The following is a 21,542-nucleotide window of genomic DNA, read 5'->3' as shown; positions in this document are numbered from 1 at the left end:
TATAATCGCAGTGCAATATAAATTTCATATATTTGAAGGACTACAATTTTTTCAGCCTCTGATAGAGTCTTTGAAACATTTACTAAGTAATTTTTGTTATCTTCTGATTGTGAACTCAGTTCTAAAGATTGTAGAGGTACCGCTTGTGAGGCAAAACGAAGTATTCGTGTAATACATTATAGCACGATGATGACTGACCTCATAACAATAGTACCTAATTCGAGAATATATCAGCTATTTTTGTTACCGACTATTTGTTTAAGGTGATGAACTATATCTTCTAAATTCCTGTGATATTGAAAATCAGTCACTCCCTGCAAAGATTCAACGGCTGTTTTCAAATAGTCGAGTCCTCTATTAATACAAGCCATGGCAACAGTTTCATTATTTTTATTTCATACTGTCCGGTAGATGTTCGATTACACTATCATTTTGAGTCCGGTAGGTGAGTTATTACAGCATCAGAGCCGGTAAGTGTCGCTAAGCAACACTTACCGGACTGTTATTTGTATACATCAAATTTGACATCTTCACACAATTAATTAAAAACCCCAACATAAATTTGGCTGTAATTCTTTATTTCAAACATTAACATTGATTGTAATGAAACAATTTGTATTGCCCTCAACACTAACGCCTGGGTTATTACTGGATGTCGAGTTAGTAATGTTCGATCCCTTCTGCTGTAGAACTTGAATGAAATTTTCGCCGCCTTGTATCAGTTGTATCATACGGCCAATCTTAACTTTTCCTTCTACCGAGCCTTCGATGTATATTTTTCTGCCGTCGATGAGCTTTTCCATGCCCCATGACGCTTTAACACCGAAACCCAGGCAAAAAAATCTCAATTCAAAAACTTACTGCATCCAAACAGTATGCCAACATGACGTTTTCCTCTACTTGTTTCGCCCCATGTTCGTTTCTCAATTGGCAAACCACTTAGTACTCTTTTTCATACCTTGCGGCCGACTTCTTAGGAACCAACTTTTCGGTTGCTTCATGAGATTTCGACAGGATTGTATCGGGAACAGTGGAACATCCCACAACGTTTATAGCGTCCATTTTTTCAGTGAAAAAATTCAATGTCAACAAAGTACAAACTATAGCAACGGCCGTTGCCACAGAAACAAGGTAATGCGATTTTTACAATATAATGAAATTTTGTAATCTTTGAAATGAAATAATGATACAAAACAGACTTACAGTATGAAATAATAGTACATTATATATCAAGGTAGAGAAGTCCACTATTATTGCCTGAGCACCAAGATTACATCTCGAGGCGCTTGCGCCGAGGGGTGTAAGGTGCGAAGGCAATAATAGACTTCTCTACCGTGGTATATATACTATTTTTTTCACTACTAGCACTTGAAATCCTCTAAATTAACATATTATATTGATAAGAGAGTTAACGGTTGGACAGAATTGTTTGTTTCTTAATTTAACATGTCAATCAAGTACGTGGAAGTACAAGTCAAACAGGCCGTATTTTTGAGATTTTTCAAAGAGTAATTTCGTTCGAATTTTTTCAAAATGTGATAATTTTAGGTATGTAATTTCTCTGGAAATTGCGAATGGTGGCAATTATTCGTTTTAGAGAACTTGTCTAAACGTTCATTGAGCGAAATTTCGGGTTGTGTTTTCTAAAAGTGACAGCGTGACAGTTCTCATTATTGACTACTAGTTAATAATAAAAAATTATTAACCACTTGGAACAAATGCCGAGAAAGCCTACTTTACAAGTGGAAAAAAGGTTAATAATCATGTCATCAGACGCTAGTAGTGAAAAAAATACGTTACGATATACGTCCGGTAGTACTTGTAACAGTACTCGTTTAAGACATTCTTGACTCGGCTCCTGACGTCGCCTCGTCCATAATGTCTAACTCGTACTGTTACAAGTAACTACCGGACTTATAACGTAAATACTATTTATCGTTAGTTTGTAACGTTTCAAGATTAGAGTTTAAACTTCAAATATAAATTAAATTTGGCGGTGAACGAGTTTTATGAGTTAGGCGATAGTGGGAGCGGGTTTGGCATTTTCTGGGGAGACAGTCTTAGATAGCACAATCGAAAAGTCGAATAATTGTTAGAGTTTTACTTAAGAGCGAACTAATTCAGTACTACGGACTACATTACGATAATTGCCGATTCGTGCAAGGCTTTGTTGCGAAATAGATTCTGGACCGCATTTATCTGTCAAATTAATGCAATTGGTATTGTGCATATTTAGCAGCCAATTTAAATCTTGAGCCGTTTAATACCTGAAGTAAGTTTAATTATAAATGTATTCATACTCTAAGACGCAGTTCCATTTAGGGCTCTATGATCTTTGATCTCTGATATCTGATTTCTGGTCTCCGATTTACGATTAATGGTCAAGCGATATTTCTGATCTTGAAGAATAGGTAGCTGCCATTGGGATTGGACCATTGATTGACAATCACGGAAGCACGCCATTTTGCTATCGCCATATTCGGCCATTCGACCTCTGTGCACCTGGTTCCCGCTCGAATAAACAGCTAAGGATAATCACCGTTATCATTATCATTCACACGCATTCTCTCATAAACGCTCAATCTAATCTCATTCCAAACGTCCATTTTGTTACGTATTTACATAAGTTAAATTAAGAATAATTAATAGAATTGTGATAGTCGTTACTAGAGTAGAGGTACCTCCGCAAATTACAACAATAGTCAAATTAAATACTACTTCAATTTATATTGTATTCATATTTGTCCTCGTCCGATTCATCTGTCGGTCGGCGAGTAACGTCAAGGCAGATTGGCGCCCATTTCAATGTAAAAAAAAAAAAAATAAAGAGTCATTAGAAACCCACGACCCAGCGTAAAACAAAACTGAGCAGTAACCAGCGGCACCAAGTAATTCGCTCAGATCAGGCGATAAGTTAAATTCTCATCCGTTTTAAAATGTGACAACAAGTTTGATATTTGGGACTTAACTTTAAGTGGCATGGAAGTATCCAAGATAATTCTTTATATGACAAACGATTTCTATCAACATATACACTTACTTCTAAATTGGAATTAACATAGATACTATTTTTTATATGAACCCCATCTTTATAATCTAAAGTATAAAAGTAAATGTGTGTGTCACATTTATCTTAATTTCCCAATTAAAAAAAGAAATCTGTTTGTCACGGATTACTTTCATATCGGTGAAGTCTAAAATCATGTCTTTCTTCATAAAAGCTTCAATGGCATCTTGTTGCTGTTGCAAAATGGTATTTCCCTCTCTTCTGGGTTCCGCATTGGTGGTTTTAATGTTGAAGAAAGATATTTAGGCAGATTACCTTCCTTAAACAAATGTGCACAGCATTTTCCTTAAGTCTTGGACATCGCAGTTGCACTGTATTAATTGTCCCTTCAGGCAAACTGTTTTCTATAGTTGACGCCAAATTAAGTTGGGTATGACTCATCGCTATGTATTGCAATAATTAGCGTATGGAACGGTGCCTCTCACACAGATTGACGGTTGCTAGAGAAGGATAGAAATTCGTAACTTGAGTCTGCTGTACAATTCATACGGGCGGTCTAAAACGTATGTCGCGCATTCCTCAGCTTTTCTTCTGTCATTTCGTGTTTACCTGGTTAACATTTATTTTTACGTTTTTACTTCAATACATCAAGAAACAGTTTTTTTAAAAAACTACTTTGCACTTGTGGAGAGTTTAATCGGTAAATTGTAACAACTTGCATATGAAATTGTGAAAACCATTGACGTAACTTTATAATTATCTTGTAGCATCTAAACTAGAACTGAACATCTGTTATAAGTATAACGAAATTGTTTTTGACTTCTTCTTGACATAATCTCATAAGCTGAAGCACGATATGTACAGATACAGATGTCTCGTTACCAAATCACCTTTGCCGAAAGAAGAGGACTGTATACGATATTGTGAAACCTTGCTCGTAGCTAATGTTCAACATTTTAGAATAACGCATTTGATTTGCCAGTTTTCTGCCTGAAATGCATGTTATAAATGAATGCAGAGGATCGGTGTGTTTACCTACATTAAGTATAGGTTCAAATAAGTGGAGATAATTATAACAACCATTTCTTCTATTTTAATAATTCACTACTATAAATAGTAACAGTTCCCTTTAACAGTTCCCTTTAAGTGCTTTTAGTTTTGAATCCGCATATCAATTTACGCAACCTCGAAGTTTGACAGATTAAAAGTTGAACTTGAAGTTAGCAAGTTACAGAGACATCTACCCGTGCGCATATTAACTAAACGTCGATTTAGATACGACTGACGTTGCTTGAATCTTAATCCGTACAATTTTAAGAATGAGTCATACCCAACTTAATTTGGCGTCAACTATACACACACCAGCTCCAGATGAAGGTGTCCACCCTTTTCGGGGTATTGCACGAATCCACCGAGCACGCTTGACTTCATCTTTTGGGAAAGAAAACGTACTTACATGGATTTCTTTCAAGGAGAGGTAGGTGCTTTTACAACCTGGTATGCAACACTTCCGTGGCATCCGAAAAAAATAGTATTCTCATTAGCTTACAACGGAGCACATATTTTATTCATTTACAAGAATCTGTAATAAAATTTTTATTTCACCTAATTATATAGGTATATTAAGCAGACAACGACTCTGTGAGTATTTAATCCATCAGATACACCGAAGAAATTTAAATCCTGAGGTAAGTACTTTTTTTATTGGCAGTTTACAATGTTGAGTTTAATTAACAATGCTTATCCTGGTATTCCATGAAACTTTACCCTTATACATTAAATATTCTCTCATTAGTTTACAATTGTACATATTGTAATGGAACCGAATTTGATTTAAATATTCCGAAACCCGCCCCTGCCGCAACGAAAGAATTCAAGATTGCGCTTTGTTTCGTTTCCGTGGAACACGTGTTTTTTTTCTTCTCCGCTCTACATTGAAATGGGCGATAATTTGACAATAAAAGTCCCCATACGAGGGAACTTAATGACCTCTATCGACCCGACGACTCGGAGCACGGTCGATATTAACAATTTTCGTCTAGGATTTGCTTAAAAAGGGTAAATTTTTACGTTTCGAATAGTGAGTGCAGCTTCGAAAATTACAAAGGTGACGTAGTCTTTATCTTGACATTTATTGCATCCATCTAGTAATTATATGATCGTGTTAGATTATTTACCGAATTAACGACATTCCAGTATAGTATGGATTCTACGTAAATATGTTGTTTTCCAATTTACAGTACCGCTTTGTTCCAAGCGCTTGTTTTGCCCGCTAACCCGAAATATGAATTACTGACCGATTTACTGTTTTTATTTATATTTACATATTTAGTATGTTCCCTTAGGGATTATATTCAATACAAGTATGCGGAACTACATTTTAATGTATAATTGAATTTATTGCAGCACATTTCCCTTTTTTTGCATGAATATGTTACCGTTTATTTACAGGGTGCTTCATCTGGGGGCGAGTGACGTACGTTAGATGGTTGATTGTTACATAATATTGCACTTGGGATTGAGAATTAATAGGGGCCTCCCGGCTACATGTTTTATTCCTGATCTACAAAGTACATTAAAAATAAAAAGACCCGTGTGTCTTCAATTTTTATTGGCGAGTAAAATAAACCCAAAATAAATTATTGAAAAGCTGCGTTTTTAGTCCGAATTTGAAACGCTTCCGTCTAAATACGTCGGAAAACTACAACCAATCACGTATAAGTGAACCAGCAACCTTGTGCGAGGGTCTGACGTTCGTCGGAATTGACGTTTTAAGAGGCATGTTTAACTGCATCTAACGCGAAAGTGAACGACAATACACGTGCCTTTGACAGGTGACGCAGGTTACAAATGACATTCTCCTGTAATATTTCCAAGTCGTGATGTCATCTGAATGGTTCTAGCAGCAGATTGGTAGGACTTATTACGTCACAGAGCCCGCCACAATCATCTCGTTTTGTATAAACCCCTAATACCGCACATGTTAATTTTTTTTTCTAATCAGCCACTATTTTATATAAACTTGTACTGTCCAAAAAATTGTTTTATGGTTTCAGGTATACCCCGAACTTATAAATTAAGATGGATTGCTAATGATGAATTAACAAATGACACCTACATGGGGGTCGCCATGATGTGCACTCACATGGCGCGAAATTCAAATCAACCAATAAACAAGCATTAACCTCACGTTTTCGAAATAAATTACTGTGACACATGTCATTTTCCAAGGCTGCAATAGTCTCAACACTTGAGCACTAGGAAAATTCCCCTAGAAAATAACTAGAATGTGCACATCATGGCGGCGCCCATTCTAGGGTCATTTCTACCTCTATGCAACTGTTTGATCAGCAGTCCATCTTAATGTAACGGAAATGCTCCAGACATGACGTCGCCTTTGGCGCTCTGGAATTTTCTACGCGCGCGATAGTGAGATTGTGTAGGACTATTCTAGAATGTACGCGGATGTTCGGGACTTACATTGCTTGCGTGTATAAATGGTTGCGGACCGAACATCGCGCCAGTCTACTACCGAACGAGTACGTAAACATCGAGCACGGAAAGATAAATTGCGAAGTGTGAGTGATATAAATAATCGATATAAATTGTACGGATTTTATAGTGTTTTAGTTTTGTTTAATAAATATTGATATAAATCGAACCCGAATTTATAAATAACGTTACATTGGTGTCAGGAGTGGGATTAATTAAATTAATTAAAAGTAAGATTAAATTAAGTGCTTGTGCTTGTGTATGCCTGTAACAAGATCTGCTGCCGCTAAAATGGAAGAAACGATGCTCAATTTGCTCCAGCAAATCCAAAATGGCCAACAGGTGTTGCAACAAGAAATGAAAAGCACCCAAGAAAATTCTAGAAATATTCAAGAGAAGTTGGAAGAAAATTCTAGAAATTTTGAAGAGAAGTTCGAGAAAATGGAAGAAAATTCTAGAAAGATTAATGAAGAAAATTCTAGAAATATTCAAGAGAAGTTGGAAGAAAATTCTAGAAAGATTAATGAAGAAAATTCTAGAAATATTCAAGAGAAGTTGGAAGAAAATTCTAGAAATTTTGAACAGAAGTTCGAGAAAATGGACGAGAAGTTCGAAAAGATGGAGGAAAATTCTAGAAAGATTATCGAAGAAGTCTCTAAATCAATTGAAGAAAAAGTTGAAGATAGAATTACGGAAGTTTCCAAAACATTTAAAGCAACATTCGTCGAGATTGAGCACAAGTATGAAGAGCTGCGCGAGCAATTCTTGCGACTGACTACGGAAGAGCGTACTAGTAGTGCCCCAGATGAATTACTGATGGACCGTCTTCTTGAGGTGCCACAGTCTACTCATTACAAGAAGGTCGACTCAGAAACAAATACAAGAGTAGATGGCGACGTTCAGCAAGCCCGAATAAAGCCACCTACTTTTGATGGTAAGATTCCTTGGACCACGTACGTTCGACAGTTTGAAGCAGCGGCTGCGGCAAATAAATGAACTCTTCAAGACAAAACTACAGCCCTGATTCTTGCTCTGAGAGGAGATGCTCTGGATGTGTTGCGGACTATCCCCGAGGATCAACAGAACTTCCAACAAATAGTAGCGCGACTCGAAATGCGATATGGCGATAAACACCTTCAGCAAGTTTACTATGCCCAAGTCAAGAACCGAATGCAGAAACCTGGAGAAAGTTTGCAGGAACTTGAAGCGGACATCGCTAGACTGATTCGATTGGCATACCCTACGGCACCGGAGAGCTTTCTTGATCAACTGGCTGTACAAACATTTATCGATGCCGTTCGTGATGGAAATCCCCAGCAGGCTTTGAGATTGGCTAGGCACGACAAAATTGAGAAAGCTTTGGCCCATGCGTTAGAATTCGAAGCCGCCAAGAAAGCTAGTCATGGAAGTGCGCGAGTACGTATGGTGGAACCTCGCAGTGACAGCCGGGTAAGAACCATCGAAGAGGAAGGTGGTTCTGAAAGTTTTGAAGAAAAGGTCAGTAAAGTAGTGGAAGAAAAGGTCAGTAAAGTAGTGGAAGAAAAGATCAATAAAGCAATACAGTCACTGGCAAAGAAACGTGAACCACGATGTTGGAATTGCGGCGAGATTGGACACGTTCGCCGCAACTGCCAAAAACCATTACAGCAGTCGGAAAACTAAGAAAGGTCGACAGGAAGGGGCTATCGTCGACCTGCAGAAACAAAGCCCCGATCTTCACTGTAAACATTACGTCGTCTGGAAAAGTTCTGAGTTTGTACATCGACGGCCGAGTTAATGGAGAAGACAGATCCTTGCTAGTAGACACAGGTGCAACAAGAACTATTGCAAGACCAGAGTTATTGAAGAATCATTCTCGGATCTCATCTTCGACCGTGCAGTTAAAAACAGCAACTGGTGAAAGAATAAAAACGCACGGAGAAATACAAATGTCTGTCACCATCGGAAAGACCACCATCAATCACCAGGTGCTAATTGCTGATATTTCTGATCAATTCATCTTGGGGATGGATCTTCTTAAGAAACTCGGAGCTGTGTTAGACGTGAAAAAGGGCGTGTTAAAGGTCGGCGATGAAGAACTCCCTTTCCATGAAGACAAAGAAGATGTTATCCGCCTGTTAACCACTCATGACGTCATTATACCCGGACTTAGTGAAAAAATTATAATGGCCACTTTAGATGGATATTGTCGCCAGGGAAGCCTACGGATAGTCGAAGCACTAAACGAAAAGGAATTTCTAGTGGCTAGGGCTCTGGTAAAAGTTCAAAATGGCGTTCCGATTCGAATTATGAATTTGAAAGATAGTCCTGTTAAGCTAAGCAAACGAACTGTAGTTGGACAGTGTGTGCCCATCTCGGCTATTCGCTCTGTAAAATCGGAAAATCTATCTAAAGGAAAGTATCCAAGAGAGCTGATAGATATGGTCATTAAAAACACTCCAGATTTGGACAATAGACAACGACAAAAGGTGAAAAATATGCTTGTGGAATTCCGAGATGTGTTCGCGATAAACGACCAGGACAAGGGCAAGACGAGCATAGTCACCCATAAAATAAATACTGGCAATTCCCAACCGATTAGACAACAGCCAAGGCGACTCCCCTTGGCTAAACGAGACGAAGCTGAGGAGATTATTAGAGACATGAGAAAACAAGGTGTCATCGAGCCATCGAATAGTCCTTGGTCATCACCGATAGTGCTTGTAAAGAAGAAGGATGGCTCCACAAGATTTTGCGTTGACTACCGTCTATTAAATTCGGTCACCAAGAAAGATAGCTATCCACTGCCAAGAATAGACGACACCTTGGACACTCTATCTGGAGCCCAATGGTTTTCCACACTCGACCTAAAGAGTGGTTATTGGCAAGTGGGGATGGAATCGACAGACCGAGAGAAGACCGCGTTTTCTATAGGCTCTGGACTTTGGCAATTCACAGTAATGCCTTTCGGATTGTGTAATGCCCCCGCGACGTTTGAGAGACTTATGGAAGCAGTTCTAAGGGGACTAACGTGGCAGACATGTCTGGTATATTTGGATGATGTAATTGTCGTAGGAAAAACTTTTGAAGAACACCTAAAGAACCTGAGAGAGGTGTTTGGACGATTACGAGAGGCCAATTTAAAACTAAGTCCCAAGAAATGCTTTATGTTCCAAAAAGAAGTTAAATATTTGGGGCACATCGTATCTCGTGATGGTGTTACAGCTGACCCAGAGAAGATTATAGCGATTCAAGAGTGGCCGATTCCTGAGAACAAGCACGAGATTCGAAGTTTCCTCGGTTTGTGCACCTATTATAGACGATTCGTGAAAGGATTTGCCAACATTGCCAAACCATTAATAAAGTTGACAGAAGAGGGCAATGAGTACGAATGGAGTGAAGACTGTCAAAGAGCTTTCGAACATCTCCGGCAAGCTCTTACTAGCGCACCTATCCTTGGCTACCCCAGAAATGAAGGAAAGTTTGTGCTAGATACCGATGCCAGTAACACCGCCATTGGAGCTGTTCTCTCTCAATTGCAAGACGGACAGGAAAGAGTCATTGCCTATTTCAGCAAAGTACTGTCGAAACCCGAGAGGAATTATTGTGTGACTAGGCGAGAGCTCCTGGGTGTGGTAAAGGCATGCGAACATTTCCATAAGTACCTTTACGGCCGCAAGTTCCTGATAAGGACAGATCATGCAGCGCTAAAGTGGCTCTTGCAGTTCCGAAACCCAGAAGGACAGGTGGCAAGATGGTTAGAACGTCTTCAGGAATATGACTACGACATTGAACACAGGGCTGGAAAAGTTCACAATAATGCAGACGCTTTGTCAAGAAGACCGTGCAAGGACAACTGCACACATTGTTCTAAAATAGAAGACAAGATTGGCCATCTGCGACGAACAACTGTAGAGAGTGAGGAATGGAAGCCAGCGAAATCAAAACGGCCCAAGAAAACGACCCAAGTATAAAAACTGTTCTGAATTGGATGCGCCACGGACAAAGACCAGGCTGGCAAGACATTAGTGCCACAAGTCCTGAAGTAAAGAGTTATTGGGGCCAATGGAATAGCCTGACTCTGAAAGACAACCTGTTGTATAGGACCCTTGAAAGTGAAGATGGCACCGAATCGACGCTGCAATTAGTAGTACCTAGAAGCAAAGTGTCGGAAGTATTGCGAAAATTGCATGACGGCGCTTCCGGAGGACACTTTGGTATTACGAAAACGTTGCAAAGGGTACGTGAGCGATTCTATTGGGTCAACCGTAAAGAAGATGTCCGGCGATGGTGTCAAAAATGTGAGTTATGTGCTACTGGAAACGGACCAGTTTCCAAGAAGAAGGCACCCATGAGGCAGTATAACGTTGGTAGTCCGATGGAACGAGTTGCTATCGATATCGCAGGACCGTTTCCCGAGACAGATGGCGGAAATAAATATATCCTAGTGGCTATGGATTATTTCACAAAGTGGACTGAAGCTTACGCCATTCCAAACCAAGAGGCAGCAACAGTTGCAGAAGTGTTGGTAAAGGAGTTCTTTACACGTTTTGGTGTTCCTATAGAAATCCATTCAGACCAAGGAAGGAACTTTGAATCGGCTTTGTTTCAAGATGTTTGTCGATTGGTAGGAGCCAATAAAACCAGAATGAACGAACGATGGGTAAATATCTTTCAAAAGTCGTGGCAGAACATCAGAAAAATTGGGACCAGTACCTCCACCTGTTCCTTATGGCATATCGATCAGCCGTTAACGAGACCACGGGTCAGACTCCTGCCTGCCTTATGTTGGGTCGTGAACTACGCCTTCCATGTGATCTCGAGTTTGGGCGTAAACCCCATGAAGAATATGTCGCAGGTGAAAATTATGTTGACCAACTAAAGGCGAAGATGAACGATATTCACGACTTGGCTAGAAGTCATATTCAGATTACCAGCGATCGCATGAAAAATCAATACAACCTCCGCTCGGCCAATGAAGCTTTTGAAGCTGGAGGTCTGGTATGGCTGCACAATCCACAGAGACGAAGAGGTCTTTCTCCCAAGCTACAAAGACAATGGGAAGGTCCGTATGAGGTGATCAAGAAAATAAACGACGTGATATATCGTATCAGAATGAACCACCGGAAACCGAAAGTTGTCCACATTAATCGACTCGCACGATATGCCGGATCCAACAATAACGAAGAAGTTAGAGGTATTCGAGAAGAAGAACGCAGCTTTGGGATCGAGCCAAACTTTAACGATTTTATGTCAAATTACGCCCAGCGGAAGAAAGCTCGATTTGGCGTTACTCAGGAAATTTGTCAAAATATTTTTGAGCTTCCGGTTAACGTTTCCATCGCCCATTGTGTCGCCGAAGACCTTCGCATGGGTAGAGGTATAGCTTCCGTATTCCGGAAAAGATTTGGAAGAATAGACGAGTTGTTAAAGCAAAGACCACGAGTGGGTAAAGTACTGCGCTTGGAAGATAGTCAACGCTCTTTGTTCTACTTGGTTTCAAAGAAAACGTCAGAAGGCAAACCCACCTATGAAAACCTCTGGTCTGCTTTAAAAAACTTAAAGAAACTCATGGCATACTATGACATAAATAGCTTGGCGATCCCGAAGATTGGATGTGGTTTAGATGGGTTGGACTGGAAGATAGTGCGAACCATGATCGAAGTGATTTTTAGAAACACTAGCGTTCGAATTACAGTATGCTGCTTCAACCCACAGGGGACGACCCTCCGCAAAACTGTGGACTGTTACTTTTTCAAGAAAGGTGTTTGTCGAGCAGGCTCTGACTGCAGATTCCGACACGAGGCATTAAAAAGTAATACTAACGCAGTTTCTGAACGAGACGTCCAGAATTAAGAAGGGGGCAGTGTAACGGAAATGCTCCAGACATGACGTCGCCTTTGGCGCTCTGGAATTTTCTACGCGCGCGATAGTGAGATTGTGTAGGACTATTCTAGAATGTACGCGGATGTTCGGAACTTACATTGCTTGCGTGTACAAATGGTTGCGGACCGAACATCGCGCCAGTCTACTACCGAACGAGTACGTAAACATCGAGCACGGAAAGATAAATTGCGAAGTGTGAGTGATATAAATAATCGATATAAATTTGTGAGTGATATACATAATCGATATAAATTGTACGGATTTTATAGTGTTTTAGTTCTGTTTAATAAATATTGATATAAATCGAACCCGAATTTATAAATAACGTTACATTAATTTATAAGTTCGTGAGGTATACGCTTATAAGATTAGAATTACGGAATTCAACTATACTGTAAACCCCTATTGTGGATTAACGCCACATTTGCATCACTTTCAGACTGTCTTTGCATAACATGCTGAAATTCTACTGATCGGAGGTAAGGAAATTCTGTATGGGTGAGTAGTCTATATACAGTCTGTTCTACAAAAATTCTACAGAATATGCATATCATTGATATACAAAAAATTGAGAAACTTGTTATTCAATATTTACAAAATCTATTAAATCTAGCATGCCCTTTTTGTAGAACAGACTGTATATATTTTATAACTAGCATGACTCCGCAGGTTACACTCACTCGTCTGGTTAATATGAACGCAAAGTTACATAACGGCTTTGTACAAAACTCTAATTTTATTTGGTTTTCCCTTGCCTTGCGCAGTTTAATTTTATTTTATTTTGTGGAAAGAGAATATGAATTTTATGATTTGAATTGTAATCGTCTAACAATAAACACGATTTTGAACCAGCAAAACAGGCTTTATTTTATTTTGGTGTATGTTGTACTGCCTCTGGGACAAGAATTTGCCAATTGTTATTCATTGTATCGTATATTTTTATCAGAAACATGTTACATAATATGATTATAAGAATAATATTATAATGAAGATATACCTAACAAGATTTTAATGTAGCTTTGTTATATTACGAAATAAATACTTATTTAAATTAAACTGACGTACTAGAGCTTACTCGAAATTTATTAATCCTTCGTAAACCTTGAACTGCAATTATGAACATTTCACATTCCATCAATTGAAGTACATTATACTTAAAATGCGTAAATTATTCCTTCCGAACAATTTTCTGACACTAACCAATGTTAGAAACTCATGCAATTGATACCCTTTTTTGTAAAACACAACTTGCGGGAAAGGTATTAATTTTACAATTAACACGAAAATATGTGTTTGAATTTATTATGTAAATGAATAAGTCTCCATGTACGTCTGTATAAGAACATGATGTGGATTTAATTCATCCGGGAGATGTAACCTCGGACGAAACACAGCCTTATGATTAATACATCTACAAGCTGGCTTTGCTAATTTATTTCAAGCTTCCAAATTGAACCAGTAACTAGTTTATACTTAAAAGTTAGAAATTCGTTGACAACCAAAGCCCTCCAAATCCAGAATGTCCTCATACCGAATTCATGACACTTTCCACTTAATTTACTTGCTTGATGACATTGAAATAAGGTTCGTATAAAATTATCTGTTTGTGTTGCTAATTTGAAGCAAGAACCCGAACTAAATGCGGATTTAATAGAATCTTGTGGACAGTTGTCTTTTGCAAGTTGAACTTTGAAACTTTGCTGTGGCGAGAGGGCATATGTTTTTAAATCCCTCGTTAGTTTAGCCCTTTGTTCGAAGTTTCTCTCTGAATCAGTTTTATTCTGTGTTTAAATAACAAAAGACTGTGGTGTTAGGCTTATTTATTGATGTTAATTAATAATTGCTGCTTTAAATACACACATCATATTTGACGTCTTACAAAGATAATAGAAAAAAATCAACACTTGAGTGGCGGAAAAGCGGTAAAAAATCTTCTGCATTCGAGGCTATTCGGCTATCCACTTTTTTACCGTTCAAAAGGGTGTTTGCATTTACATTCAGGATCCAGTAGCTGAATTAACGAGGTGCTGTTTGCATTTTGCAGGTTCTGTTCGAATTACCCTGAATTTAAACTTAAAAGGCAGAAACAATAACACCTAAAAATAGATTTACGATTTTTCACAATACCATTCAAGTAAAAAGCACACACGAACAGTTATTTCTTATTTATTATATAACACGATAAAGGGATATTTTAACCTTGAGTGAATTAACTTTCACGAGATGGTTAGTTTCCCTTTATCGTCGTGTATAATACAAACCTTTATTTTATAACAGAATCCATATAAATAAATCATTGTAAAGCTTCTGACAATTCTGAATTTAATTTAGACGCCAGAAATAGTAGGCTTAGGTTCTGCCGTCGTGGTCGTTTCCATAGAAAAAGCATTGTCATATATTAAGAACGTCATTTTATTTCGTGCTTCGCGTCCCATTTGAAATAGGAATAGTTTGTTGCAAAAGCAGAAGAAAAGTTGGTAGGTGCAAAATCCAATTCCAGTAAAGCGCATTATAAAGATTATGAAAAGTTTTCGTGGATGAATATGAAGCATCTTACGAACAAAGTCTAAAATGCATCGATAATGCTGGCATATATGATGGAAATGTCAAACGTATTTAAATCTATCCATTTTGCAGTCATTTAAAACTTCCAACAATGCAGCAATTAAAAAAGGGAACAGATTTGACAGCATACCCTAAATTTCGTGCGTCTGTGAAAGCTTCAACCAATGGATAGGTAGAAGCCAACAAAATCTTTTGCATTTACAGAAAGCGACCTAAGACTTATAATTTAGCTCCAAATGACAGTTTCATAAGTGTTCAAAACAGAGATTGTGATTCGGGTGTAATAAATAGTATACGTCTTTCGCTATAAAAACCGATGCACGTCATTGATTTATGAATCAATTTCAGACAAGTTTTCTATAGATTTCGCACACTTGTTTTTTTTTGTACATGTTGCAGTGTTGCAGCATATGTCTGAAATTGATACACAAATCAATGACGTGCAACGGTTTCTATAGCGAAAGACGTTATATATTAAGATACAAGTGTATAATCAAGTCTAAAGCACGCCCAACGAGTTTAACGGCACGACGCAAAGCGGAGTGCCTTTAACGTTGCAAGTGCTTTAAAGACCAATTATACACGTGTATCTTATAGTATTTTTAGCGCATTTTTGAAAAAAATACGCTATTATATTCGTCATTGCTGGCAGGCCGGCTGTCCGCGTTAGATCTCCACAACTACAATAGCTAGAGACTTCAAATTTTCACTAAAAGCTTTCTGCTATAGTGTAGATGTGCAGGCACTAGTCTATTTTGAGTTAGATTACTGGTGAGATCGATAATTGAAGAAAATAATTTCGATATGGGTTTCGGAGGTGCTATAATTTTACCGTTAGATAGCGCTACCAGTATAAAAACTTATTATTTACTTTGTGATTTGTTTTACAAAATGAAGACGTACCGTCAATTGAAATTAATTAAATAAAATTAATTATTTAACGCAGCTCGTGAGATCGATAATTTTAAACTTCGCTAATAAAATACTGACCTGCATTACCAAAAATGCGCTTTAATCATGCATATGCTGATTTACAACTTGTTTATTATACCTACAGTATAATTTAAAAATAGGAAATTCAATCACATCATATTGACGTTATACTCGAACACATGTCTAATTAAGTGGGCTGGGTGTTCGTAATTTCACGATTGCCATGGAAATGTCACTTGACGTTTGCTTATAAAAATCGTCGTCTTTGTGAATAAAACGATTTCCGTTGAAAAAGATAATACACCGTCCATTAAATCGCTTGTTGTAAAATCTAAACAAACATTGGTAGGTGTAAAATCTCAATCCAGTAAAGCCTATTATCAAGCGTATGAAAAGTTGTTTCCATGGAATAGGAAGTTACTTACGAATAAAGTCTTAAATGCATCGATAATGCTGGCATATATGAAGGAAATGTCAAAGGTATTTAAATCTTCTATCTTTTGGTGCATTCATTCAAAACTTCACTTATTGCTGGGACTAAAAAGTGGGACAGATTTGGAAGCATACCCTAAATTACGCGCATTTGTAAAAGCTTCAACCAAAGGATAGGTACAAGCAAAAGAAATGTTCTGCATTTACAAAAAGCGACTTAGGAAGATTTTTTATTTCACCCAGATGACAGTTTCAAAAGTCATACTTGAAGTATCGTTACTTAGCAACTTTAAAGCACGTGTGTTTTAAAGGCCCCTTTTCGCACGCATTTCAGTGTTTAAAACGGAGATTGTGATTCAGGTATAATAAAAAAATTATTTTATCCAGTTTGAAGGGGCCGCGAATGAGAACGGATGATCGAATTTGCAGAAGGCAATGGCCCTTATTGTCGCTCTACTAGGGAACCGTTGAACACATTACAAAGCTTGCTTCCTTAACAACGTTCTAACTACACGGAACTAGTGAAGAGGAAATGACCTATAGTCACTATTACATGGCGGAAGAAGAGCAGTAACGTTAGAGCTGTAGAAAAGGAGAACACCGTTCAAAACGTTGGCGGCATTGACTGCTGAAGTTCAAGCTGTCAAGGCTATGGTGACAAAGAAGCAGCTCCATTGTTGGAATTGCGGAGAAATTTGTCATTTCCAGAATCAATGTCCAAAGGCTTGTAGAAGACTTGACGATTGGAGTCAACAACAAAAGCAAGAAAACTAAAAAAGGGACAATCATCGACCTAAGGCACCAGAAACAACTGTCTCTGCACTCAATACTAATAGTTCGATTTGCAGCCAAGGACACCAGCTGCTGTTAAGAAGCACGGTAGTGTCTGTGAGGAAGCTATTCAACAATCGCCTAGACGTCTTTCGCTAGCAAAACTACAGGAAGTGCAAAAGGTTCTATTGTGTTATTGAGCGATCTAATAGTAATACGCATCGTTTCTTCGAGAATGTATTTTGGTAAAGACAAACTTCATTCTCATACTTGTAATTCTAATAATCTTCTTCGTAAATGGCCAAACATACAGTTGTTACATCTGCCTCCAACTGACCTAAGTTTTACGTCTACGAAATATCGACTTCTACTGCTGCTTCAAAACATCTAACAGTGATATTCATTAAGAAGTAGACATAGGGATTTGTGTATATTGTATTTCCCTATGTCTACTTTTAAATGACAAAATCTGTTCTGAGGGACGCCTAATTTTATGCAACCAAAATAACTTATGCGCACGCATTCTGCTCTGCCATTCTGGATTTTGCAATTGCATTGCCTTAGTGCATAATTACAAACGCCTAATGCAAATGATGTGATAAATATTACGCTACTTTTAAAATTTCACTGTTTCATATCTATCACAGAATTCATATCCTTCTGTCAATAGCGTTGCATTTTGTATAGGTTGGTTGATAGGTTGGAAGAAATGTTATTTAAAAGTTGACATAGGGAAAACAATATAATACGCGCATATCCCTATGTCTACTTCTTAATGAATATCACTGTATATAGAATTTAGCGTTGTAAAAAAAATGCTGGATCTCATTCTTTCTCTGGTAATAGGAAACATCTCAAACGCGACGCGGCTTCAATTTAATTTATATAACATTTACTTTTGATTTGGCAGACCCAATGCCGTGCAGCATGTTTCTAAAAAATGAGAAAAAAAAAACGCACGTAGTCAGACAATTCTCAATAGGGCTAACAAAATCAGATATTTTATTAACGACCACCTTTGCCTGTTTCAACCAACGAGAAGCAACCCCTTTTATTTGCATTTAGAACGACAGCTAAAATTGTATTAAAGAGTTAACACAACAACCGTATTTGGCATCGCACATTCGTTGATTAGCGTTATCCCTACAGAATAAAATGGTCGCTGTACAAATTTGTCAATTTAATTAAACGAATCCCTTTGAATGGTTTGGGTTTTAATGGATTTACTTTTAACTTGCTCTGAACGAGAGCACTTGATAAATTAAATTTGTTAGACTACTGCTTTAAATGGCCAGCTTTATCCGAACACATCAGATTTTAGTAAGCGGGAATTTAGCGAAAATGTAAACTGCAACTCGGCTCAAAGATACTTCAAATGAAAAATGAGTGGAATTTTTGCTTTACAATAATAATTGATGCACCGCCTGCATTATTTCGTTACATTCTGTATGCTCTAAAGAGCTGAACGAATTACATTGAATCTTTTTGTTGGATTATTTATTTTGGCACGGGTCTTTAATTCCATGCAAATTATAGCTGAGTGCACTGATCCGCGAACCATAATTTATAGTTATTGGGTAACGGCTGCGTATTATTGAACAAATAGAAATGCTTTACAAATCTAAAAATTTAAAATGCCTTTCGGTTAGTTACGGTATCCTTACTCCTTAGTTTAATATTACCCGCTTATTTGATATTTCGATCTAATCAGTGGCTGTAACTCAGTAACTTTGTGGTTGAAAGATATAAGTTGCTCGGGCTTCATTAGTTTGCATTCTCTTATAGTTGGCTAAGAACTTTGGAGACTACGGGAAAGATTTGGAGTATGGAGTATTGATAAAGTTTGTTAGTTTTCTTGGATCGACGAACTATGCTCCCCACGAATAAAATCGATTCAATTACACCAGCTACTGATGTGCATATGTCGAGTTCTCGTTGTATATTGTGGTTCACAATTAATAATTTATCACTGCTAAAGAAATCCGTTTTGTTTTCATTATAGGGAAAACCACCATAAACTAATTAGAAATATTTATAGTTCACCTTGCTATAATTTGAGAAGCGGTGATTGATTAATTTTGTTTATTTAGAGCGCTTCTTGCGACCCGCACTTAATAGACTTGATATATATTTTTTTTATTTGTCTCCTCTACCACCCAATTTTTTTTACATACTTATGTGTAACACCCTGTATATGTACAATATGAGATACGAGATCTGGTAGCGCCAACGGTAATTCTCTTCCACTGAAACCGTAACATGTTTCAATTCTTTCCATAAATGCTAAACACTTTATTTCCGTACCTGGTCACCGATATCTACTGCTGATGGTGCAGCAGGTTCAGTTCTTTGTTGGAGTTTTTCCGGTCCCTTCCTCCACAGTACCTTCTGAATCCAATTGTAGTTTTTCGAAAGATTGACTGTGATACATCCTGCTCTGTGATACTTTTAGCCCTAGAGACATTTGTATAGAGCTTCTGGTACCTTTCAGTCTGTGATATAACTTGTCTGTGTTATTGTTAGAGCCACTTTTTCTGATTTGTTTCGTAACCTCATATCTTTTTATGAAATTTATGCAGGCCAATTTGAACCATTCTAGAGCTGCATATGACGTTTTGAGACGTACGACCGAGGTCATGAGGGTGGACGTGGCAATACTGTCGGAGGTGGGTAGGGCTTCGGAGCACGCATGTTTAAAGATGACTCGGAGAAATAATTCGGAAGCTAAGAGGGGCGAGTAACGGCCGAGCATTTCTGGCAGGCGATATGAACGCGGCCTCCATCACCTGGGGGGCTCCTGCAACAAATAGACGAGGTGTCGAAGTTGAGGAGATGCTGGCTACTCTGGACCTCGTCCCTTTTAATCGAGGTAAGCGTCCCACCTACGAGAGAGGCGATAGGAAGTCAATAATTGATGTCACCCGCGCCAACGAGAGAGAGGCACGGGACACTCGGTACTGGACGGTCGAGGAGGAGGAGACCCACAGCGACCATAGATATATAACGTGGAGACTGGAGACCAGTGGTGGAACAAAGAAACCAGTCAATCGAGCCAGCGGAGGGCCACAAGTTGAACGAGGAGGAGCTGGAGGGCCTCCTAGGAACCATAACGACAAAACCACAAACACAACAGGGCCTGGAGCAGATGATGAGCCGGAGTAAAAACCAGTGCTGGAGGCAGCTGTGCGCAGAGCTGGAGAGCGACCCGTGGGGTAGAGCGTATAAAATTGCGTCCGGGAAGCTGGGAAAGAGACAGAGAGTGGTAGGCACCGATGAAGAGATGATTGAAAAGATACGGCATTTGTTTCCAAGACAGGAGAGGGCCGCAGGTAGCTGGAACGATGAGAGCCGGGAGCAACCGGCGGAGCCGAACAGTGACAATGAGGTTAGGGAGGTGGCCAGGAGGATGCCCAGAATGAAGGCGCCGGGAGTGGATGGTTTCCACCGGAGTTTGTCGCGTGCGTTGCCCAAAGGGCCCCGGAGTGAGGCCGACTTTCAATTCGGTGCTGGGCACGGGAATTTACCGGACGGGGTGGAAGAAAGAAAAATAGTCCTGATCTCCAAAAAGGACGGTGAGACCGATTGCACTTATCAGCCACTTAAGCAAGTTGTTTAAGTTGTTTGAAAGAATATTGGCCGGGAGATTGGCGGAAATGTTGACTTTATCGGCTAGGCAGTACGGTTTCACGAGGGGAATGGGTACGCGCTAGAAAGAATACACGCCAGGGTCGAGGTGGTAATGAGAGGGACCCGGAGAACCAGGGAGGTGGCGGTGGTGACGTCCTTGAACGTCCGCAACGTCTTCAACACGGTGCCCGTCTCCGTAACCATGGAAGCCCTAGAGCGAAAAGGGGTGCCTGCCAGCCTGCGACGTTTCGTTCTGAGTTACTTAACTGAAAGAATGGCAAAGGCGAAGATTCCGTCGGGAGCAGAATACAAGTTTGAGATTAATGGAGGGGTACCGCAGGGCTCGGTCCTAGGCCCTCTACTGTGGAATGCGACATATGACGCAGTGATGGAGTTAAGGGTTCCCAGGGGGGTTGAATTGGTGGCATACGCGGACGACCGGATGATCGTGGTAACAGATACAGAACTCGAGATGGCGGCGAGGGACATCCAGGTGTGGATGGAAGATCGCGGTATGCAACTGGTGGGACCCAAGACCCAGGCGGCATTGCTGGCCGGAAGAAGAAGGCTTTCTTTCCTCTACTATGATTGAAGTGTCCGGGACACAGGTGTCCCTGGCGAGGCACATCGATATCCTGGGAGCGAGAATCGACAGGAGCCTGAATTATATTGCGCACGCGGAGCGGGCGGCCGAGAAGGCAAATAATACGGCCACACAAATACATAGACTATTCTGGAATTGTGGGGGGCCGCGCGAAGGCAGAAGAAGGGTTTTGTCAGCGGTGGTGACCAATACGGTGCTCTACGGTTGTGAAGTGTTGGGGGAGCGTAAAGTGCGCTACAAGTTGGA

The 21,542-nt window shown here is 39.3% G+C and overlaps 1 protein-coding gene across 1 annotated transcript; it reads left to right on the top strand.

Annotated features, from left to right (window-relative positions):
• Positions 1 to 19,831: 19,831 nt before the first annotated feature.
• On the top strand, positions 19,832 to 21,284 carry LOC116159568. Its single transcript, XM_031472579.1, has 3 exons — positions 19,832 to 20,134; positions 20,199 to 20,672; positions 20,739 to 21,284. The coding sequence occupies exons 1-3, from the start codon at positions 19,832 to 19,834 to the stop codon at positions 21,282 to 21,284; spliced, it is 1,323 nt and encodes a 440-aa protein (XP_031328439.1).
• Positions 21,285 to 21,542: the final 258 nt, after the last annotated feature.

The sequence above is a fragment of the Photinus pyralis genome, unplaced genomic scaffold (assembly GCF_008802855.1).
Source record: "Photinus pyralis isolate 1611_PpyrPB1 unplaced genomic scaffold, Ppyr1.3 Ppyr1.4_LG1, whole genome shotgun sequence".
Classification (NCBI taxonomy): domain Eukaryota; kingdom Metazoa; phylum Arthropoda; class Insecta; order Coleoptera; family Lampyridae; genus Photinus; species Photinus pyralis.
Note: the sequence above shows the minus strand (reverse complement) of the source record. Positions and strands in the feature narration are given on the sequence as shown.